Raw genomic sequence first — 25,380 nt, forward strand, 5'->3', positions numbered from 1 at the left:
TGTTTTCACTTTGGGCACGTTCCTCTAGGTTGGAAGGAAGAAGTCACTTTTGGCAAATGTAATCGGGCTGCCCACAAAGGAGTCAGTTGTTCATTTCCTCTGAAGTGTGTAAATTGCTCTGGGGATCATATTGTCTCGAGTAGGGACTGAAGTGTCTTCCTTGAAGAAAGAAAGATACAGGTGGTTAAAATAAAGAAGCGCATCCTGTGTGATGAGGCCAAAAAGATGTGTAAGGGCCTCCCAGCCTCAAAGTTCACTCCCTTCATTGCTTCTGTTCTTAAACAGCCTGTTCAGAAGGCCAATGCTGCTACAGAAATAGAGGTTGCTAGTGTAGGCATTAGAATATGTATTTGTCAGTGCACTGGTGGCCCTGCTGCTGCTTCAGTTACTTCCTCCCAGAACAACAGGAAAGGCCGTGGTTGTTGACACCGTGGATCTCACTGCTCCTCCAGAGGTTCATTGTGGTCCACCATCCAACAATGCTACTACCATGTTCATGGTTGTGCCTCTGAAGCCTACCCAGGGCAAAAAAAAATCAAAGACAAAGGCAAAGAATCGGCCACTGATAAGAGGTGGGAAGTAAGTCGTCGATTATGTCGATATTGTTCTCCCTGATGCCTCTTGTGATTCACCCTCAGGGCCGATGGACCTCGATGTTGGCCTAGGGCACTCCTTTCGTACCGAGTCTGAGCCTCCACCCACTATGGGCTCCTGTCCCTGACAGAGAGAGAGGGTGAAAGGGCAACCCCCGTGATAAGTGGCCCCCATACTGCAATGGCACAATAGGTTCAGTGGGTTCAGGACAGGTGTGGAGGAACTGAAACTCCTAGCAAGGAAACACCCTCTGTGCAGGCAGTGCATTTTAAAGCATCTGATGCCCCTGTATTATGGGGCTATACCCTGCACCAAAATGGTGGATTTACTGGGGAAAGGGTCAAGGGAGGGATTGCCGAGTTTGCCAGAAACACAAACCACTCCTCTGCCCTCTCCTTGATTATTGACATACAAACTGTAGCTGTTGCAGTTTGTGTGCCTCAGAGGATCACTGTCTGCTCACTGTACTTACCTGCAATAGACACTGAGGCTTTGACAGTCCTTACTGAACAACTCACCCACCCAGTTCTCCAACTCGATGATTTCGGTGCCCGTAATGTATTATGGAGCTTGAACTATACTTTCCTCAGGGGTCAAGTCATTGAGAACATCATGATAGATCAGGTGTTGTGGATCCTCAATGCTTCTAGACTCACTCATTTCCCAGGTGTTACTGGGTCATCCTCAGCCATCGATCTGTATTTCTGCTCTCCAGCCCTTGTAAACTTGGGCTGTGGGAAGCAACTGATGACCTTCATTCCAGTGACCACTTCCCACTCTGGATTGACTTAATGGATGAAGCATTACTGAACAGAAACCACCAATATCAGTGGACAGCAGGGCTAACTGGATGCTGTGTAGCCAGCTGGCTGTGTTTGAACAGCACGACAGTGTCTTGGAGTGTATGGATCGTATCACAAGAGTGATCCATCGTGCCATTCACATATCCATTTCAAAGTCCTCAGGTCACCTTATGAGGCAACGAGTGCTGCTTAGCAATCTGGGTAAAGTGTGTGGCTCTTTGTCAATTTAAATACCGCCCAAAAGCCGTCAACCTTGCACCCTTTTAGAGTTGTGAGAACCAAGGCTATACTCACAGTTAAGGGTAGTAAGAAAAGTTTGAGTTCTGTTACAAGTTTCAGCTACTAATAGCGAATACCCTGTTCAAGAATCACAAGAGGAGGTGGTATACTTGGAAAAAGCCAGAAGATGCAGAAAGATTTCAGTTAGATTACATCATGGTCAGACAGAGATTCCAAAATCAGATACTGGATTGTAAGGCATACCCAGGAGCAGACATACTCAATCACAATATAGTAGTGATGAAGAGTAGGTTGAAGTTTAAGACATTAGTCAGGAAGAGTCAATACGCAAAGAAGTGGGATACACAAGTACTGAGGAATGACGAGATACGCTTAAGTTCTCTAAGGCTATAGATACAACAACAAGGAATAGCTCAGTTGGCAGTACAGTTGAAAAGGAATGGACATGTCTAAAAAGGTTCATCACAGAAGTTGGGAAGGAAAACATAGGTACAAAGAAGGTAACTGCGAAGAAACCATGGATAAAAGAGGAAATACTACAGTTGATTGATGAAAGGAGGAAGTGCAAACATGTTCTGGGAAATGCAGGAACACAGAAATACAAATCACAATAAATAGGAAGTGCAGGGAAGCTAAAATGAAATGGCTGTAGGAAAAATGTGAAGACATCGAAAAAGAAATGATTGTCGGAAGGAAAGACTCGGCATACAGGAAAGTCAAAACAACCTTTGGTGACATTAAAAGCCAGGGTGGTAACATTGAGAGCAATGTTAAATGTAAAGGAGAGAGCAGATAGGTGGAAAGGATACAGTGAAAGCTTCTATGAGGGGGAAGATTCATCTGATATGATAGAAGAAGAAACAGGGGTCGATTTAGAAGAGATGGGGGTCCAATATTAGAATCAGAATTTAAGAGTTTTGGAGGACTTAAGGTCATATAAAGGCAGAAGGGCTAGATAACATTCCATCAGAATTTCTAAGATCATTGGGGATGTGGCAACAAAATGACTATTCACATTGGTGTGTAGAATATATGAGTCTAGCGACACACCATCTGACTTTCGGAAAAGCGTCACCCATACAATTACGAAGACAGCAAGAGCTGTCAAGTGCGAGAATTACTGCACAGTCAGCTTAACGGCTCATGCATCCAAGTTGCTTACAAGAACAATATACAGAAGAATGGAAAAGAAAATTGAGGATGCACTAGATGATGATCAGTTTGGCTTTAGGAAAAGTAAAGGCACCAGAGAGGCAATTCTGACATTGTGGTTAATAATGGAAGCAAGACTTTAAAAAAAATGAAGACACATTCATAGGATTTGTCGACCTGGAAAAAAGTTCGACATTACAAATGGTGCAAGATGTTCAGAAATTCTGAAAAAAGTAGTGGACCTACTGATAACAAACAGACCCGAACTTTTCGACTCTGTAAGTGCAGAACAGGGAATCAGTGATCATAAGGCCGTTGCAGCATCCCTGAATATGGAAGTTAATAGGAATATAAAAAAAGGGAGGAAGGTTTATCTGTTTAGCAAGAGTAATAGAAGGCAGATTTCAGACTACCTAACAGATCAAAACGAAAATTTCTGTTCCGACACTGACAATGTTGAGTGTTTATGGAAAAAGTTCAAGGCAACCGTTAAATGCGTTTTAGACAGGTACGTGCCGAGCAAAACTGTGAGGGACGGGAAAAACCCACCGTGGTACAACAACAAAGTTAGGAAACTACTGCGAAAGCAAAGAGAGCTTCACTCCAAGTTTAAACGCAGCCAAAACCTCTCAGACAAACAGAAGCTAAACGATGTCAAAGTTAGCGTAAGGAGGGCTATGCGTGAAGCGTTCAGTGAATTCGAAAGTAAAATACTAGGTACCGACTTGACAGAAAATCCTAGGAAGTTCTGGTCTTACGTTAAATCAGTAAGTGGCTCGAAACATCATGTCCAGACACTCTGGGATGATGATGGCATTGAAACAGAGGATGACAAGCGTAAAGCTGAAATACTAAACACCTTTTTCCAAAGCTGTTTCACAGAGGAAGACCGCACTGCAGTTCCTTCTCTAAATCCTCGCACCAACGAAAAAATGGCTGACATTGAAATAAGTGTCCAAGGAATAGAAAAGCAACTGGAATCACTCAACAGAGGAAAGTCCACTGGACCTGACGGGATACCAATTCGATTCTACACAGAGTACGCGAAAGAACTTGCCCCCCTTCTAACAGCCGTGTACCGCAAGTCTCTAGAGGAACAGAAGGTTCCAAATGATTGGAAAAGAGCACAGGTAGTCCCAGTCTTCAAGAAGGGTCGTCGAGCAGATGCGCAAAACTATAGACCTATCTCTCTGACGTCGATCTGTTGTAGAATTTTAGAACATGTCTTTTGCTCGAGTATCATGTCGTTTTTGGAAACTCAGAATCTACTATGTAGGAATCAACATGGATTCCGGAAACAGCGATCGTGTGAAACCCAACTCGCATTATTTGTTCATGAAACCCAGAAAATATTAGATACAGGCTCCCAGGTAGATGCCATTTTCCTTGACTTCCGGAAGGCGTTCGATACAGTTCCGCACTGTCGTCTGATAAACAAAGTAAGAGCCTACGGAATATCAGACCAGCTGTGTGGCTGGATTGAAGAGTTTTTAGCAAACAGAACACAGCATGTTGTTCTCAATGGAGAGACATCTACAGACGTTAAAGTAACCTCTGGCGTGCCACAGGGGAGTGTTATGGGACCATTGCTTTTCACAATATATATAAATGACCTAGTAGATAGTGTCGGAAGTTCCATGCGGCTTTTCGCGGATGATGCTGTAGTATACAGAGAAGTTGCAGCATTAGAAAATTGTAGCGAAATGCAGGAAGATCTGCAGCGGATAGGCACTTGGTGCAGGGAGTGGCAACTGACCCTTAACATAGACAAATGTAATGTATTGCGAATACATAGAAAGAAGGATCCTTTATTGTATGATTATATGATAGCGGAACAAACACTGGTAGCAGTTACTTCTGTAAAATATCTGGGAGTATGCGTGCGGAACGATTTGAAGTGGAATGATCATATAAAATTAATTGTTGGTAAGGCGGGTACCAGGTTGAGATTCATTGGGAGAGTCCTTAGAAAATGTAGTCCATCAACAAAGGAGGTGGCTTACAAAACACTCGTTCGACCTATACTTGAGTATTGCTCATCAGTGTGGGATCCGTACCAGATCGGGTTGACGGAGGAGATAGAGAAGATCCAAAGAAGAGCGGCGCGTTTCGTCACAGGGTTATTTGGTAACCGTGATAGCGTTACGGAGATGTTTAACAAACTCAAGTGGCAGACTCTGCAAGAGAGGCGCTCTGCATCGCGGTGTAGCTTGCTCGCCAGGTTTCGAGAGGGTACATTTCTGGATGAGGTATCGAATATATTGCTTCCCCCTACTTATACCTCCCGAGGAGATCACGAATGTAAAATTAGAGAGATTAGAGCGCGCACAGAGGCTTTCAGACAGTCGTTCTTCCCGCGAACCATACGCGACTGGAACAGGAAAGGGAGATAATGACAGTGGCACGTAAAGTGCCCTCCGCCACACACCGTTGGGTGGCTCGCGGAGTATAAATGTAGATGTAGATGTAGATGTACGCTATAGGGAGAGATGGGTCATGTGTAACAACCAAGAGGGAATAATAAGAGTGGACGACCAAGAACGAAGTGGTCGTATTAAAAAGGGTGTAAGACAAGGATGTAGCCTCTCACCCCTATTGTTCAATCAATACATTGAGGAAGCAACGATGGAAATAAAAGAAAGGTTCAGAAGTGGAATTAAAACTCAAGGTGAAATGATATCAGTGATAAGATTCGCTGATGACATTGCTATCTTGAGTGAAAGTGAAGAATAATGACATGCCTGCTGAATGGAATGATCAGTCTAATGAGTAGAGAGTATGGATTGAGAGTAAATCAGAGAACGACAAAGGCAATGAGAACAGCAAGATGGCCATGAAGTCAATGAAGTTACAGAATTCTGCTACCTAGACAGAAAAATAACCAATAACAGACAGAGCAAGGAGGACATCAAAAGCAGACTGGCTATTGCAAAAAAGGCATTCCTGGCCAAGAGAAGTCTACTAATATCAAATATTGGCCTTAATTTGAGGAAGAAATTTCTGAGAATGTATGTCTGGAGTACAGCATTATATGGTAGTGAAACATGGACTGTGGGAAAACCAGAACGGAAGATAATTGAAGCATTTGAGATGTGGTGCTACAGACAAATGTTGAAAATTAGGTGGACTGATAAGGTAAGGAATGAGGAGGTTCTACGCAGAATCAGAGAGGAAAGGAATAGGTGGAAATCACTGATAAGGAGAGGGGACAGGATGAGAGTATATCTGTTAATACATCAGGGAATGACTTGCATGGTACTAGAGGGAAGTGTAGAGGGCAAAAATTGTAGAGGAAGGCAGAGATTGGAGGAGTACATCCAGCGAATAATTGCGGACGTCGGTTGCAAGTGCTACTCTGAGATGAAGAGGTTAGCACAGGAGAGGAATTCGTGGTGGGCCGCATCAAACCAGTCAGAAGACTGGTGACAAAATAAAAGTCAAGCATTCCTGGACTCCATCAACTGGGCCCATCAACTGTTCAACTTGTTCTATGGAAGTATGGGAAGCCATTGGGAGGATTTCCAGTAAACACAGTTGTTTCCAAATAGCACCAGTACTGAAGTCATGGGGTGTCCAAAAAATGCCTGGTGGCATCGCTCAGGTGATGGCAGAGCATTTTGAAACACTACTGCCAAAGCCAGCTAGAATTTGGCATTTCAGCGCTTCTGTGCGACTGTTACGAAGGGCAAGTATACTGCACCCGGTCACAGCCAAAGCCGGTACTGCATGCTTTGACATTTTCCATCAGAGTCACATGAAATCCTTCTTGACTGTTTTAATTTGACACAGCAGACAGGCCAGTTTCCCAACTCGTGGAAGAGGCTATTCTGATGCCTCTCTATATATATAATGCGGAAGTATGCAGTCTGGGTCCATAACCTGTTAGCATAGTTCTTTACAGATGTTACCTGATTGGAACGAACACATTTGTTGCTCACACTTTAACAAGATAAAACTGTAACAATGAACTCTTGCATAAGACATTACATGGAGTAAAAACTCAGAGTATTCGTAGTTATACCTTAGCAACATACAAGATTGTTTAACAAGTGAGTCTTAGTTTATAATTTCTTTGAAAAACGTTTTCGACAGTGCTGAACCACAGTCATATCATAATTTTTTTTTAAAGAGTACACGGCATTAAACTGTTTATTACTCTATTTTTCTTCTGTACAATCTGGATTTTGGCTTTTACACCATGATCAAGTACAGTGTTATTAGATCATTAACATGATTTTGCTGTGTACTGTGCAGGATGACAAACACACATTGAATTGAATTGAATTGAATTGAATTTGATCCTGTAAGATTACATTGTGTACAGTAAATGTACGTGTAATATAGGACATGTCAAAGTATTAACATAACATTCTTTATCACTTATTTTTCTACACCTTTAGTTTACATTTTTACATCACTGATAATGAGTAACAATATATACAAATTTAATGGCATAAGTATTCTGCAACACTGTAAAACCCTTTTTCAATGAGATAGTCTTTAAGTTTCTTTGGAAAGTCATTGTGAAGTACACTATCTTGCAGTTTTTGGGGCAGACTTCTTAGTAGTCTGATACCAGAGTACTGGGGTCCTTTTTCTAGCATTGCCAATCGGTGGGGTATGCTCCATACTTCATTCTTCTTTCTTGTATTGTGGGTGTGTACACTAGCATTTGTAATCTAGTCCTCACTACCTTTTGTGATGTACGTTATTGTTTTGTATATATACAATGATGAAAAAGTTAAGATACCTAAATTCTTGAAACAGTTTCTGCATGTTTCAGAGGTCTTTCTTCTTAAAATGGTCGTAATTGCTTTTTTTTGTAATGTGAACACTCGTTTTGTCTCTTGTTTGTTTGAGTTTCCCCACACAGTCACTCCATACTGTAAGTATGGTTCAAAAAGTCCATGATACACTGTACACAGAAGGTTCTTGTCTGAATACTGTGATAGCTGCATCATTAAGAATATGACAGAGCTCAGTTTCTTACAAACATTATTAATATGTTTTTTCCATTTCAGTTCATTATCCACAAGAATACCTAAGAATCTAGCAGACTCTGCTTCTTCCATCAACCTCTAAATCCATGTCTACAGCCTTTTCCTTGTTTTTAAACACTGCATACATAGTCTTTTTTAGATTTACATTTCGACACATTCAACACAAGTGCTTAACATACGTGTAAGTCTTGTAGGAAAGCAGCTGCTGCACATTGTTGCACAAAGCACATCATATCTGTTGAAGTCAGCCCAAAGCATGTAAACACAAGACTAGCTTATGCCTTTAAGATGTAACTGTTCCACTATTAGTTTATATCAGTGTTAAGTAGATGTGTTGAACTGTGTATATGCCATCCTGCACAGTACACAGCAAAATTGATTGTTGCACCCCCCAGGGGGTCCACAACTCTTTTGTGGATATGTGCGTAGCGAGCACGGGACCCCGAGCTAATGTGGCCTTCCTTCCTTTCCGGGCTGCATACCTTCCCATTCCGCATCCTTCCCCATCCCTATCTTCGCCCCTCCTCCCCTCACCTCTGGCTCTTTCCTTCCCTTTCTCCCCATCTGGGAGTATGGTTTGTGCCTACGTCCAGAGACGGACGCTCGTAAATGTACTGCATTCTTCGCCTTCCTTGCTTTTATGTCTTCTTCCTTCCTTTGTCCTTCTCTGTCTTCTTCCTTCCTTTGTCCTTCTGTCTTCTTCCTTCCTTTGTCCTTCTCTGTCTTCTTCCTTCCTTTGTCCTTCTCTGTCTTCTTCCTTCCTTTGTCCTTCTCTTTTCCTTACCTCTTCTCTTTCCCTTTTCTCCGCTGCGGCGTTTGAGACCTCTCTTCCTTCCTTTCCCTTTCTCTTTCTTCCTCCCTGTGCGTGTCTGAAGGCCGACCCACGCCTTTCGTGCGTAGCCGGTGACGGGGTAACGCGTAATTCCCCGCCCCGGGTAGACAGGTAGGACACGTACGTACCCCCTGGTAACGGCCAGGCCCAGGGAGGGGTGATTACCCGAGCTGATACCTTCCGAAAATGCCGATTGGTCCCTCCGTCCGTTTGTCGGGAGGTGTGACCTGAGGTGTGAACAATCACCTAAGGCGGGAGTGCCCTCAGAGAGGGCCCCCACAAGGGAGGAGCGCGCCATCGGAGACGCCGGTAATCATGGGGGATTCTTCCGCAATGGTTTCCTCACCTTCCACTATGTCTGCTCACAAACGTAAGTATACTGAGTCTCAGCCACAGACGATTCTTCCATCGTTGCCACAGTTCCTTGTTGTTTCTCGGACTGATGAAGGTCACGACTTCTCCATGGTCAACCCTTTCATTATTCAGAAAGGTGTCGACGCAATTGCCGGTCCTGTAAAGTCTTGTTCCAGATTACGGAATGGCACCCTGTTGTTAGAAACACACAGTGCCCTCCAGGCACAAAAATTGCTGTGTACTTCTCTGCTCCACACCTTCCCTGTCCGGGTGGAACCGCACCGTACCTTAAATTCCTCGCGTGGAGTCGTTTATACACGCTCCCTCGATGGATTGTCTGACGAAGAAATTCAGCACTATCTGTCTGACCAGGGCGTAACGGCAGTTCATAGAGTAATGAAACGGGTTGACACGAACATCATTGCAACCCGCACTGTCTTCTTGACATTTGACACAGTTCAACTCCCATCGAAAATCAAAGCAGGCTATGAGATAATTTCCGTTCGCCCTTACGTCCCAAACCCTACGCGTTGCTATCGATGTCAGCGGTTCAATCACACCAGCCAGTCCTGTTCCAATCCAGCCAAATGTGTTACGTGTGGCAAGGATGCCCATGAGGGTGCTTGTCCACCTCCATCCCCTCGCTGCATCAACTGTATGGGTGACCACGCTGCTTCCTCTCGAGATTGCCCCGTTTTTAAGGACGAGAAGCTCATCCAGGAAATAAGAGTGAAGGAAAAGGTGTCGACCTTTGCTGCTCGAAAATTATTCGCCAGTCGCAAGCCCACCGTGCCTCAGACAGGAAAATACAGCACTGTCCTTGCTTCTCCTCGGCCAACAAAGGAGGCGGCCACGCAGACTTGCGACCTCACCTTTAGTACCACGGTCGTCAGATCGGCCAGCGCAAAGATCGCTCGTTCAACCTCACCACTTTCGCCTGCCCACTCTATGGCTCACCCTTCGTCGGGTTCTGCTAAATCTTGAGCCCAAAAGTCGGACGCCAAGTCTTCGAAAAAAGAGCATACTCGTGAAGAGTTTTTACGTACCGCAACTTCACAACCATCGGTTCCTCCTTCATCTAAACAACATTCTTCCAAGAAGGCTACAAAGAAACCCAGTTCCTCTCCTTCTCCGCCAAGGCGTGTCCCCTCTACAGCACCACCTGGCGGAAATCGCCCTCGGCCATCTTCTGTGTCGCCGAGGCGCACTGCTGGTGGCCGGTCAACCGGCCGATCGCTGGTGGCAGGGACTGCTCCTGACCAACCTATGGATCAGGATCTTCTGCCTTCAGCTGAATGCCATTCCATGCTGTCGGTTGCTAGCTCCGAGCAGTCTTTGAGTTGACAGCAACTTTGGTCACATTCCTCCATTTTCTTTTCACCCCATGTCCATTATCCACTGGAATATCCGCGGCATTCGAGCCAATCGGGATGAATTGTCGGTCCTCTTACGCTCCTACTCGCCGGTCATCTTCTGTCTTCAGGAAACAAAGCTGCGTCCCCATGACCGCTTTGTTCTCCCTCACTTTCAGTCCGTCCGATATGACCTCCCCTCTGTTGAAGGCACTCCAGCCCATGGAGGACTCATGATTCTTCTCCATGATACTCTCTATTATCACCCAATCCCCCTAAACAGTTCCTTCCACGCTGTCGCTGTCCGTCTTTCCCTTTCTGGATACACGTTCTCTCTTTGTACTGTATACATTCCATCATCCACACCAATGGCACGAGCTGATCTCCTTCATCTTCTTGGTCAGCTTCCACCCCCCTATTTGCTGGTTGGGGACTTCAATGCCCACCACCCGCTTTGGGGATCTCCACATCCTTGTCCACGTGGCTCTCTATTGCTAGACGTCTTCCACCAAGCGGATCTAGTTTGCCTCAACGCTGGGGTCTGCCTCCACGACAAATTTATCTCATTTGGACCTTGCGGTCGGTACTGTTCCGCTAGCTCGGCGCTTCGAATGGTTCGCCCTTGATGATACACACTCGAGTGACCACTTTCCATGTGTCCTTAGACTGCAGTCTCCACTGCCATATATGCGCTCGCGACGCTGGAAATTTGCCCAAGCCGATTGGACACTTTTTTCGTCTCTCGCGACATTCGATGACCGTCGCTTTCCCAGCGTCGACGATGAGGTCACACATATTACCGACGTTATTCTTACAGCTGCGGAATGTTCAATACCACGCACCTCCGAATTGCCCCGGCGCCCCCCAGTTCCTTGGTGGAACGAGGCATGCCGTGACGCACTACGTGAGCGGCGACATGCTCTTCGCGTTTTCCGCCACCATCCTACTTTGGCCAACTGGCTCCGCTATAAGCAGCTCCGTGCGCGATGCCGTCGCGTCATCCGCGATAGCAAGAAGGCAAGCTGGAAATTCTTTATTAGCTCATTTAACACCTTCACTCCCTCCTCGGAAGTTTGGAGTCGGCTTCGACGGTTCTCAGGCGTGCCTAGTTTCTCCCCGGTCTCTGGGCTCACTGTCGCACATGATACCTTAGTGGACCCCGTCGCAATTTCTAACTCGTTGGGTCAGCACTTTGCTGAGATTTTGAGCTCTTCAAATTACCCGCCAGCGTTTCTCCCGAAGAAACGTGCAGCAGAAGTGCGACATCTTGCTTTCTCCTCTCCAAATCACGAAAGCTACAATACTGTTTTCTCCATGCGGGAACTCCAACATGCCCTCTCTTCTTCTCGCTCCACCGCCCCAGGACCGGATGGAATCCATGTCCAGATGTTGCTGCATTTATCAACCCATAGTCTGCATTACCTCCTTCACCTTTATAATCGAATTTGGACCGACAGTACCTTTCCCAGACGGTGGCGGGAAGCTATTGTCGTTCCCGTTCCGAAACCTGGAAAGGACAAACATCTCCCCTCTAGCTATCGCCCCATTTCTCTCACGAGTAGTGTCTGTAAGGTTTTGGAGCGTATGGTGAATTACCGTTTAGCTTGGTGGCTGGAATCCCGCAGTCTTTTAACACCTGCCCAATGCGGATTCCGACAGCATCGTTCTGCAGTTGACCATCTTGTTGCTCTCTCCACTTACTTCATGAACAATTTTCTCCGGAAACGCCAAACGGTAGCAAAATTTTTTGATCTGGAGAGAGCATACGATACCTGTTGGAGGACAGGCATCCTCCGCACACTGTTCTCTTGGGGCTTTCGAGGCCGGCTGCCCCTTCTTCTTCGCGAATTTATGGCAGAGCGCACATTTAGGGTGCGGGTGAACACTACTCTCTCCCGTACTTTCTCCCAAGAAAACGGGGTACCCCAGGGTTCCGTGCTGAGTGTTGTACTGTTTGCCATCGCCATAAATCCAATTATGGATTGTCTCCCTCCTGATGTCTCGGGCTCCCTCTTTGTGGACGATTTTGCGATCTACTACAGCGCTCAACGGACCAGCCTTCTTGAACGACGTCTTCAAGGATGTCTCGATCGCCTCCACTCGTGGAGCATCGAAACTGGCTTCCGTTTCTCACCCAGTAAGACCGTTTGTGTCAATTTTTGGCGACGTAAGGAGTTTCTTCCGCCCTCCTTACATCTAGGTCCTCTCAACCTTCCGTTTTCAGACGTCGCTAAATTCTTGGGTCTTATGTTTGACAGAAAACTATGCTGGTCCTCCCACGTTTCCTATCTTTCGGCTCGCTGTCTGCGATCACTTAACACCCTCCGTGTCCTGAATGGTACCTCCTGGGGAGCGGACAGAGTGGTCCTTCTCCGCCTCTATCGCGCCTTAGTGCGCTCGAAATTGGATTATGGAAACATAGTCTACTCCTCTGCTCGGCCGTCTATTCTTCGGCGTCTCGATTCTATCCACCACCGTGGATTACGTTTAGTGTCTGGAGCTTTTTACACTAGCCCTGTGGAAAGCCTTTATGCTGAGACTGCTGAACCTCTGCTGTCCAATCGGCGAGCAGTCCTCCTGAGTCGTTATGCTAGCCATCTGTCTTCCATGCCTGCTAATCCAACCCACGACCTTTTTTTCGACGCCTCCTTTGATGTAGGGTATGCAGGCCGCTCCTCCTCCCTACTACCCCCGGGAGTCCGCTTCCGTCAACTGCTCCATTCTCTTTCCTTCCGCTTTCCTAAAACCTTCTTGACAACTTGGGGTACAGCACCGCCTTGGCTCCGTCCCCGGATCTGCCTGCTCCGTGACCTTTGTCAATTTCCCAAGGATGGTACCCCTACACTTGTTTATCGTCGGGCATTTGCTGCTCTATGTGCACAAATGACGGACGCCACATTTATTTACACCGACGGCTCGAAAACATCGTTAGGTGTAGGGAGTGCCTATATTGTTGGCGACACCCCAAATCGCTTTCGGCTTCCCGACCAATGTTCGGTTTATACTGCGGAGCTTTACGCTGTTCTCCAGGCTATCCACTTCATCCGCCGCAATCAGCGGATACAGTACGTTATCTGCTCAGATTCTCTCAGCTCTCTCCTCAGTCTCCAAGCTCTTTACCCTGTGCACCCTCTGGTCCACCGGATTCAGGACTGTCTGCGCTTGCTCCACCTGGGGGGCGTCTCGGTGGCGTTCCTCTGGCTCCCGGGACACGCTGGTATCTGTGGGAATGAGGCGGCCGATATAGCGGCCAAGGCTGCAGTCTCTCTTCCACGGCCAGCTATTCAGTCGCTTCCCTTCACTGATATACGGAGCGGTTTATGTCGCCAAGTTGCTCATTTATGGCATGCGCATTGGTCGGCACTTCCCCGTAATAAATTGCGGGAAGTAAAAGCCCTTCCTTGCACTTGGACCTCTTCCTCCCGAACGCGTCGTCGGGAGGAGGTAATTTTAGCTAGACTCCGGATAGGGCACTGTCGTTTTAGCCATCGACATCTTTTAAGCGGCGATCCTCCCCCACTCTGTCCCCACTGCTCTCAGCTGTGGACGGTAAGACACCTTTTAATTGAATGCCCCTATTTTAATCCGTTACGCTCCCGTCTACAGCTATCGCCTGATTTATCGTCGATTTTAGCAGATGACACGCGCTCAGCCGACCGCGTTCTCCAGTTTATTAGTGAAAGTGAAATGACGTCAGTCATTTGAAGTTTTTTTTGGGGACCACCACCCCCTTTCTGTAGCAGATTTTTAAGCATTCTTCTATTTTTAGTTTCTCCAATTTTCTGACTTTGTTCCCATTGCTGCTGGTTTTCAATTTCGGTTTTTTACTGTCTTAAGTCACGGGCTGGGCGCTAATGACCATAGAAGTTTTGCGCCCTAAAACCACAAACAAAAAAAAAATAAAAAAAAAATTGATTGTGTAAGATAATTGTATTCGAAAATGGTATTAAAGCCGAAATCTAGATTGTACACAAGAAAAATACAGAAATATAAAGTCAAACGGTGGTGTATTCTGTCAAGATAAAGATCAAGATGATGAAGATAGTAATAGCATTCCGTGACCTTGGACATTTGCTCCTCAATTTGGTTCTACGAAACCAGACGTGTAAATAAATTAGTAAATAAATAAATGAATAATAACAACTTCTTTCTGTATTTATAAAGTGATATTTTTCTTTTTCTGTAGGAAAAAGCAGAACTCATTCGAAGTGTGGACTTTGAAACAGTAACAACGTTTGAAAGTCCATATGTTGAGGCCATCAAGGATCTGTGGGCAGATGCAGGAATTCAGGAATGTTACGACAGGCGTCGCGAGTACCAGCTCACAGACTCTGCCAAATAGTAAGTATAGACTTTGTTGGAGTAAAAAAGAAAAAAATGTTAAAAACAGAAAAGATGAAACAGTCCTGTTTATAATAGGATGTTTTTATTTTGTGGTAATGATTTCTTCTGAGATACTGATTGAAATGCAGATTGTTAAAACACCCACTTATAAAGGGGGGGTGGGGGAAGGGGCAGGGGAGAGGAGGATGTGGAATAGTGTGACTGTTTGGAGGGAATAACAATAACAGTTGAATTTCAACATGCTCTGCCCAGTAATAGTAATAAATTATCACCTCCTGTTTTGTTGCGTAAAATATTGTCACTGTATATTGGTTATGCAAAAATACATATAACACAGAGCTCTTCTTTTTATTTTTTAAAATTAAACATTGTAAATTACAGAAAATATTACATAAATACTTGAAATTATGAAATGGAATTGTTCGCCAAAATTTACGTCCAGGAGGTATACTACTTGTATATACATATAAAAGTACATTATATTATCGTAGTTTTGGGAACTATTAGTTCTGTTAGTGGGAAGGAGAGCGTGATTGGTTGGGAAAGTTAAAAAATAATGCCATCCTTTTTACCTTCTGCAACTGATCACTTTTTCTGCCCTGATGAATGAACTAATGATCACTCGGATCTCAGGATCCAAGGGATTTGCTCAGTACAGTCCCACAAAAGTTGTGACTTGTGACAGTTAATTGCTTTATGTTAAAAGCAACTCTAGCTTGGGATCGGAGAGAATATACACAATCTTTACACTGGAAGCTGACTTGACTTCGATACACTGTGACACAGACTGACAAAGACCAAAAACTCACATAATATAGAAATTTTTTTAACAAACTCCCAAAATCTGTTCGGTGCTTGCTTTACAAGGTTTATGATGAGAAACACCCATTCTATAAGATAACAGAACCATTTGAAATGTGTTGTTGTTGTGGTCTTCAGTCCAAAGACTGGTTTGATCCTACTCTCCATGCGACTCTATCCTCTGCAAACCTCTTCATCTTGAGTAACCACTCAAAATAAGGTTATAATAATATCTTAAAAAGCAGAATTAAATTGCAAGGACTTTTCTGTAAAAACAGAGGATGAAACAGAGGAAATGCATGTTTCTACTATTGAATAACTAAAGGCTGGTTTTATTTTTAGAAAAATCTTACATTCGGTAGTAGTACTTTATTGCATTTTTGAAATCAACATACGTTAATTAGGCTTGGAAAATAATGTTGAGGTGACCTTGCCAGGCACAAATTTGGATCCTGTCCTGAAAGTTGCGGCTCTCTCCAACACTTCATTTTGCGCAGTTTCCTGACATGGAACTCTTGAGGTCATCGATTGTGTAGGGCTGTTCATGTGCACTGTCGGTTTCAAGTAACCCCACAGAAAGAAGTCAGATTGATAAATCAGGTGAGCTTGTGGGCCAATTAACATTACCGTTTCGTGACGTGACATGTCCTGGGAACATTTGTTGAACCAGTTCCGTGGATGTTCTCACCATGAGAGTTAAGGGACCATCCTGTTGGAATCTCATTTCTCTCAAGTTCACTGGAAACGTTTCAATTTCTGGATGAAGAAAGTTTTCGAGCATTTAGATACAATGCACAGATGTAACAGTAACTGCGGTTCCTCCCTTTTCAGAAATAAAAAAATAAAGTGAAGCTTCAGAGTTGTAAATCTTTAGAAGTGTGTTGTTATTGGTTTTTTTTTCACCCCTTAAATGTACTCCATACAACTGTGGTGGTTGAGTACATTTGTCACATGTCAGTAAAACATGTTATTAATTTCCATTTGCTAGCCTTTCTGCTTTTGATGCACTTCGAGGAACACACTATCCTTTCACCTTCCTCTCAACGTCTACACTTCCATACCGATCCTCAGCTTATGCGAAATCCGTGTCGGAAGTGCTTGTCGGTGTGTCGCACTTGCTCAGTGTGGTCCACTCATAAGCTTTTTGACATTCAAATTGAAAGTGGCGCACTGCTAGTAGTTTCCTTATCCGTGCTAGAGCATTTGGATTGGTTGTGAACTCAGGCTGTTCTGTAGACTTGCAAAAAGTTTGCATGCATTTTGCAAGACAGCCAATTTCCCTTATTTCAATAGTGTGGTTAGTTTCTGTAATGTTTCCAGTCCTTGATACTGTTGTCCTCCCAGACAAATTTTTCGTATTCATGTCTATTTATCTTTAGATATACCTCATTCTTTCACTGTTTTATAGCTTTGTTTTGAAATTTTACTATATCTTTCCAGATAACCTATTTACCAAAGTAGTGTATCATAAATGCATATAATCCACAATTTAGTAATTTGTAGCAAAAGATTAAGGACATGTTCATTAGATAACTGTTTTCATTAATATAAACTGACATTTGTAACTCACTTCATTATAAACATAAAATAATTATGTACTCATTGTGCAATCTTAATTCAACCAAAAGCAGTTGTCAGTTCCACATAGTACCACATAACATATCTAATAGGTTTTTGAAAACATTTGTCATAGAGCTGAAATATGAATTACATTAGATCAGTATTTAGTGAATCAAATCTTATCCGGACAATGACATTTGGAAAAGTCAGGTTGCTATAATTTTGTCGATATTTGAGGCGTGTGACACTTTTGTTTTCATAGTGACAGTATGTTAGCTTTCAGGGAGAAGACAGTGGTCAGATTCTCAAAGTAGTGTAAGGACTAAAAGGGAAGGTCATGCCTGGAACATTATGCTACATTAGCTGAGAAATGCAAAGGCTCCGAGTAATCTTTCTTTAACCCTCCCACTGCTGTGGGCATGTATACGTGTCCTGTTACGCCATACCACAGGTGCTGCGGGTCTGTATATGCGTGCCACTTGAAATTTCCTACACTGCTATGAATGTCTGAATGTGTCCCGAGTTGCTAACTTCTCACTGCTGCAAACGAGTTTCTGCCCTACCTCGATGAATAAAAAGGTTCAAAGTATTTATCATACAACATATCTACCTCCTCGCGTGATATCATTTGCAGAAAACCTCATCTCAGTATCTTGAATCATTTATACGCGATGACAGTTATGACTACACAATCTGCGATGTACAAGGATGTGAATGGACCTGCTGCTCGCTACTGATATTTGGATATAAAATCCAGTAACTTTAGAATGTAATGAGACATTATTCTGCTCTCAGCTGTAAATAAAATTTTGGTGACATCTATATTTCATTCACTGCAATGTGTAAGGTATAATCAATTTTACGCAAAGTTCTCTCAATGAGTTTTTACTTCTGTAAACTCTTTAAAATTTTGTGCACGATTTTACTTAATTTAATGCAGCATAATATGTATGACAGATAAGGAAAAGAAATTCAGTTCGCCCGCATCTCGTGGTCGTGCGGTAGCGTTCTCGCTTCCCACGCCCTGTTCCCGGGTTCGATTCCCGGCGGGGTCAGGGATTTTCTCTGCCTCGTGATGGCTGGGTGTTGTGTGCTGTCCTTAGGTTAGTTAGGTTTAAGTAGTTCTAAGTTCTAGGGGACTGATGACTTCAGAAGTTAAGTCCCATAGTGCTCAGAGCCATTTGAACCATTTGAAATTCAGTTCTTTATTGGGTGCAGATATCAGACTGTAAGATGTGCAACAAGTCAAAATTTTTCACCCAATAGTTTTCAAAAAATCGGATGATCAGTATTTCGTATTGGCTTGAATGCCATCCCTCAGCACAGGCACCAGAATTTGGCAAGCAGTACAGCCGTAACGAAAGCAGCCTCGGCACGGAAGGCAGAGAGCTCATCTGTTGATTTCCCTAAATCGCTTCAGGCAAATGCCGGGATGGTTCCTTTGAAAGGGCACGGCCGATTTCCTTCCCAATCCTTCCCTAACCCGAGCATGAGCTCAGTCTCTAATGACCTCGTTGTCGACGGGACGTTAAACACTAACCACCACCAGCTCATCTGTAGCAGTGAAAGTGTTAAAATGAGCAGTTTATTTTATTTTTTTAATACGAGGAGAAAATAAGAGTGCAATAGGTTGCTGAAAGATGGACATGGATGATTTTTGGTCAATACTGATTCCTCAGACCGTCCCTGTCTTCTCCTGAGGAAGAAGCTGTTAGTTCCAAAAGCTAGTGTAGTGCCTCCTGAAGGTAAGTAATGGCCAGCAAGTCTATCTCATAATTTTGTGAAGGGTAGAGATGGGTGCAGTCCAAACAATGTCAATGTTAATACAGTGAAGGAGGGTGGGAGTAGTTACAAGGTGTGTGTGAAAAGTAAGGGCCATTTACTTATACAGAAATTTCAGTAGCTGAGAAGAAAGTTGCGGAAGTGCATCCCCACCTATTGATTTTACAAAGGCACAGAAGTTATTGTTTTACTTCAGTACTTGTTTCACTGTTGGTAAAACCAAACAATAGCTTTGTGAATTGTTGCTCCTACAAATGGTGAACTGTAATTTCCCAGATAGCTGTGTGCGCTAGCATGTTGTTTCAAGGTTCGGAGAGGCGTTGCTGGCCCTGTGCATTCGTAATGAGGGTCGGTGTGGTTTCTAGGTAGTTTCCCACATCCGACTTGATAAACACTGGGCTACTGCCCACATCCCGCCTCTGACAATACATGAACATGTAGAATACATTTCCACACTTTCATATGGAATAGCACCAGATGTATACAGTTGGGTACATGAAATCTGCTCAGTGGAGGGAGGGGGGGAGGCAGGAAGAGCATCTGCCTCATCGTTCCTGACTGACAATGCCAAATCAGAAATTAACGTGTCAACCCCGTGAATTTACAGGATAAAGACCAGGAAAAAGATAAATTGTGAAATGTGTCTGTAATCAGATTTTTGTGTGCAAATGGACCAACAGCTACTGAGATTGGGTAGCCGTATCTAGTTTACGGGCATAAAGTAATTACCTTCTGTTGAGGCCTTAAAACTGAAAGTACAAAGATGCACAATGGAGAGTGTAGTGCCAAACCCAGCATCCGACGAAATCGTGCTGCAAGTGGAGCAAAATCTGTAATTTGATCGGCCATTGCTGCTATGGCATGTGCTGTGAAATGGCCAAAAGGCTGAGATGGTCAGCCAAAATAAATGGCAGGTAAACTGTTGCCAAGGAAAGTACAGCTTAAAGATGGCATTTATTTCTGCACTGCTGCTTGTACCAAGGAAAAGGTTCAGCATTTCCAGCGGAAACTCGTAGACCACACCCCACCCTCTCCCCCCTTTCACTCACATCACATTACCTCTGTTCACACTCAAAGCACTGGCTTCGTGGACAGAGGTTTCAAAGTGCTAAGACACTAGGCTTCCATTGTTGACATTGTAAATACACGGGCAGAGGACTGTAAAGAGTGGTTGAAGAAGCTAATAAAAGTGTTTAAAGTGGCCATTACTTTTCAAATATGCCTTGTAAATCAAACAGTAAACCAGATATAGAAGAATAAAGTAATTGAGCATTTTGTAAGACTAAAAAATCAGTCACATGGTGACTGGAAAGCAAACATTTTACCTCTAAAATTCAGTTTTGACAGATTTTACAAATAATCTGAGTCTGCTTAACATTTCAGTTGATAAGTTATTACTAATATTTATACAGTCACTTGACAAGAAGAAGCTGGCACTTTAGCACATAACTAAATGATTGGTTACTTGTTGTCTCTATTTAGCATAATATAAATCACAATTGTTGTTTTTGCTTTAGATTGAGCCAGGTGGTGTTTTATTGACTTCTCACTTTTGTAACTGTGTCAAGTATGTCGTTCTGTCGGATCGCAGCTACCTGTCGGAGATAGACCGCGTGGCGGCTCCCAACTACCTCCCGACGGAGCAGGACATCCTGCGAGTGCGAGTGCCCACCACCGGCATCATAGAGTATCCGTTTGATCTGGAGGAGATTCGTTTTAGGTACAACCGTCATCTTGTGACCTGGTGGTGGCTTTCCAGTCTCTACTGCTGCATGTGGAATGGAAACTGTGTTGGCTTTGCGGTTCTTTTCTCTCTACGGGCTGCTGGGACTCTTTCTGTGTGCATGAATTTTTTCTGTATCTGTGTTGTCTTTCTCTTCTTAGTAAATTTCTGGCAAACAGCTTCCAGATAGTATGTGCTTTCAAAACAGTTAAACAGGGGGGGGGGGGGGGGAGGAGGAAAAAAGACAGATTAAGTAAAGATAGGCTATCACACTGGTATGCTGCCTAAACTTGAACTGCCGTTTTAGTTACAAAGTTAAAGCTCAAAGCATTGTTGTGAAGATACGCGTCGTGTGTGAAAGTATTTTGTATCCTCGAAAGTGTAAAATGACATAAAAATAATGAAATTGTTTGCTTCTGTAGTGTTGGAATTCATGGGCTTCAGCTGTTTAATTAGTCTTTATACTCCATAGTGAAATAAAAGTTTTAGTGTTTTGTTTGTTAGCCAATGTTGTGGCATTGGTACTCATTTACTTCTACTTTTTCTTTTGAAGTTACCACACAAATGTCACAGTAACGAATTCTGATCCCATGGCAGTCCATATCTTGGTGGAGTGTTTTGTCTGTTTAGGGTGTAAATGATAACTGTTAACATTTGGTAGTTTTGTAAGCGAAGTGAAGAGAAACAATGTGACGTGATACAGTTGTGGTCTGTCAAGTCAGAAAACCACCTCAAATTGGCCTACAAAGGGCATCTAACAGGATAGATACGGTTTGTAATACCCAGTTTCACAAGAGCAAAGGCTTTGAAGAGGAATGTACAGCCACTTTAAAGTGGTCTGGCTGGAGAAAAGATGACAAAGTAAAATAATACTGTGTTTTCCACATAAATATATGAACTGTGTTCGAACATTTCAGTGATGTAAGATAATGTGGAAGTTACAAATAATGTTTTTTTTTTTAAATCCTTTTTTAAAATGTATGTTTTAAAGCCTTTTTCATGCTATGCTAAATTACCAGTCATTTTGGCTTTAAATGTCAAATGTCGAAATGTGGTATGTTATGCAAAGAAATAAATTTAGAGCTGCCATTTCTGCTTCTAGTCATATTACGTGCGACTCCCGATGGCAGTGAGTGCCCTTTTACCGGTAATTGTGACCTTATTAGTAGTGTGTGCCAGTCCAGTCATGTGCGAGTCTCAATTGTAAAGTCAGTCTCGAATGACTCGATAGCCGTGCTACTTCCACAATTTACGTGCCAGACATCAGTGCAATCGACTGAACATTGTGTGACACAGTGCACCAGTTACATTCCAGATTGTTTCCACTCTGATGAGGTGCGTTTAATAAAGCTTTGGTGCAGATTTTCACTAACATTAGCATATAGTCTGGATTGTCTTATTCTTGAAGACTACTTTGGAGCTGATTTTTAATTAAGATATTAAGTATATTGAGTTTCCAGTGTTAAAAATGACAGAGGAAATAGAGGTGGAAAAGTACCAGTGTTTTCCGTATTACTAGCATGTGGCATTGTACATTCCTGAAGAATTAATGAAGAAAGTAAAAGTTTTTACTAGAGTTGTTGATAGTGGTAAAGGCTTGTATGGTTGTGCAGCAGCCAGTTGTGATTGTTGGCATGTTTCAGAAGAAATGGACCATCTGGAAGCTGGTTGGAATTAAACAATTATTGTTTTTTTTCTTTTATGCATGTGCATGCTGTGTGTTGTAGTTTGTGTCGTTTAAGTGAACACGAGAATAGAGGACACCGAGGGGTGACTCTTCCCCCATAATGTGAATTTTCAGCTCCTGTCCATAATTAAAAAGCAAAATGCATCGACTTGTGAATTTTCAGCTACCTGAGCGACTTAGAGAGGATCGAGAGATCTGACTTTCTTCCGACCGAACAAGACATCCTACGTGCACGTGTACCGACAACTGGCATCTTAGAGTATCCCTTTGACTTGGATTCCATAATATTTAGGTAAAGATATACAAAGATCATTCTTTGTGTCACATATTCGCAGTATCTCAAACTGCTGCTAACTGAAGCCCAACTAGTTGTTTGTGGGAGTAGACCCTGTAAGTTCAGGACAGTATGTACTGTCTTTCGCCTCAGAGTTTGACCCTTTTGAGTAGATGCTTAGCTACTGTTGCCTTAGTGTCAGATGTCACTCGTATGTTGCACACTAGAACAGAACTTTTCAATTTCAGACCATCTTCCTCAGTACTACCACAGATCTTGTGCTGAATTCCTGTTTCTGCTGTAGGCAGTAAAATTCCTTTCCTCTCTTGTATTTTTGCGATAGGGGTATTTGTGAGCTGAATTTGTCACGAATGGAAAGTCACGTTTAGAATACTCAAATATATCACTTAATATGCATGTCATACCATTTGAAAAGTATTGTGCAAGGGTGGCTCACTACTCCAAAGTTGCATCTGCTCAACACATTTCTCTGTTTAACTTTTTGTGAGTGCTCAGTACATTTGACTGGGCATCAAGGATGTGCATTTGGCTCTTTTATTTTTTGTCAGTAATGGTACATGTGTTACGCATGTAGTTTTCTGACCTGTCTGGGAGTTCAGTGTACTTTGCGGCCAATAACATCCACACGGAGCCGGCCTACTCACAGAATACACTTGCATTTTATACTTCAGTTGTTATGTAGATGTAAAACACCTGCAGGTCACACTCGATTTAAGTTTTATTACCAGTTTCACACATCAGATGCAAGTGTCATCAAATGTGTAGAAATCTCAGCTCGTGGCAAAGTCAGGTAAAGTTAATCATGAAAATTCAGCTTGCTTCTGGCGGGACAGTCCAGTTATAAAATCAGATCTATGTAACCTGCGAGTGTTTCGTCTCTGTATTATTTGCTGTGGTTGCTGTGTCCCCTACAGGCTATTTGCTATTGTAGTTGTTTCCTTTTTTTGTTTGTGATATTAGGTCAAATTTATTGTATAGCCATATGAAAACCTTCCACAGCTCAAGTTGTCCGTCTATATGGAATTATTGCCAGTAAATAGTTAGAATGTTTACAATTCCAGAATAGTTAATAACCTAACAAGTACTGTTATTTTTTAGACAGTTGAGAACACTGATTTGTTCTAAATGTACAGTATGCATTAGATAAAATCATTCTGTTGTGCAAGACATGTAATAAAATATATCTTTAACGAACATCTTGCCACTATATCTTCCCTAGTGTCGGTACTGATTTCTGTGCACCTAGACAGGTCATTCACCATTGTTGTTTGCGAATTTTCATATAACTCTTTGTTTACGGTTCAGTGTACATTGCAGGGTCGTCTACTCGTGGGCTTTGGATGATTTATTTACAAATTTGACACAGCTTTTCTTTCCTTCCCGCCATATATGTTCCTTCTACGCAATTCTTTCCACCTTTTTGTGCAATTTTTTTAAATACAAAACCGTGCAAGTCGACTGTTACACCAATTGCCTGCACTATTTTAATGCTCAAACACAGTACATTCTATTCTCTCCTATGACAACCTCTCTCTCTGTCTCTCGGGGTGGTGCAGTGGTTAGCACACTGGACTCGCATTCCGGAGGAAGACTGTTTAAACGTGTCTCCGGCCATCCTGATTTAGGTTTTCTGCGATTTCCCTAAATCGTTTCAGGAAAATGCCGAGATGGTCCCTTTGAAAGGGCACAGCCAATTTCCTTCCCAATCCTTCCCGAATCCGAGCTTGTGCTCTCTCTCTAATGACCCCGTTGTCGCCAGGACGTTGAACGCTAACCTCCTCCTCCTACGTCTCTCCTGCTTTTAAAGTTTTGTCTGTTTCCTTGTGCACTAAGTTACACAGACACAGTTTACTGATGTAATTTTTTCCTATGTATAGTCACTTTTCTTGGAAAAAAAATTTATCACTTTAAAAAAAAAAAAAAAACTGTTGGTGTCCCTTGCCTGTTCACATAACCAATCTAGGATTCGCAGTGGTTATCACACTAGACACTCATTCGGGAGGACGACGGTTCAAACCCTCCTCCGACCATAATATTTAGGTTTTCTGTGATTTCCCTAAATTGCTTCAGGCAAATGTCAGGCTTTGAAAGGTATGGCAAATTTCTTTCCCCATCCTTCCATAATCATATGGGACCAATGACCTCGCTGTTTGGCCCCTCCTCCCCCCAGATCGACCAACCAACCTTGTCTGTTCACACAAATTTCCTTCAAATTTTTGTACTTTTATTATTTTTATTTTTCCAATCTTTTTCTTTGCTTGTCTTAGTTTTTCCCACTGCTGCTTCATTTTCGTAACTCCCACCATCTCTTAATACTCAAAACCCTCCACTTTTTGCCACGATGAGTACCGTCACTAATTATTTTCATTCTTTTCGTAAACATGCTTTTGCTCTATCTATGCTAAGGTCCCACATTCTGCTGCTTGAAATCGGCCTTTACCTGGGGTTACTTCCAAAGCCCTAATATCGAAAGTCCCTGTTTCTGGGTGTAATTCTACTCATCACCAATGCCCCTTACAGTTTCAAATACAGCAATAATGTGAACTAACCCAGCTAATCTGTGACGACTTACATACCTCATCTGACAATTTCCACTCCAACAAACTTCTCTCCTTGTACAAAATCCTGCAGCTATCTACCTCTGTTGTTTCCTCACTTACACACAAAACTTGGCAAACCACCTTAACAAACCCTAGCCTTCACTACTACTCCCAAAGCAATGATTACAAGAACCAGCCACAGCAGTACAGCGTTCTCAACCTGTCTTCCAAGGCTCTTGCACCTCATGAATTATCTGTATTACACAAGGGTCTCATGTTTAACCCTAAGTCTACATTTAATCATGCTCCTTTGGTTATGGA

At 43.1% G+C, this 25,380-nt stretch overlaps 1 protein-coding gene across 7 annotated transcripts in view; it reads left to right on the top strand.

The window, feature by feature from the left end:
• Positions 1–25,380, top strand: part of LOC126109667 (guanine nucleotide-binding protein G(q) subunit alpha) — a 92,254-nt gene that overhangs the window by 18,157 nt on the left and 48,717 nt on the right. For 5 of the 7 annotated variants that reach the window (XM_049914716.1, XM_049914717.1, XM_049914713.1 and 2 more), the window contains 2 exons: positions 14,514–14,668; positions 22,388–22,516. In XM_049914716.1, the coding sequence (XP_049770673.1) occupies positions 14,514–14,668; positions 22,388–22,516 (284 nt within the window). Of the gene's footprint in view, positions 1–14,513; positions 14,669–20,405; positions 20,535–22,387; positions 22,517–25,380 lie in introns of all 7 variants that reach the window. The other 2 variants (XM_049914715.1, XM_049914714.1) reach the window with 1 other exon arrangement.

This window comes from Schistocerca cancellata, chromosome 12, assembly GCF_023864275.1.
Source record: "Schistocerca cancellata isolate TAMUIC-IGC-003103 chromosome 12, iqSchCanc2.1, whole genome shotgun sequence".
Taxonomy (NCBI): domain Eukaryota; kingdom Metazoa; phylum Arthropoda; class Insecta; order Orthoptera; family Acrididae; genus Schistocerca; species Schistocerca cancellata.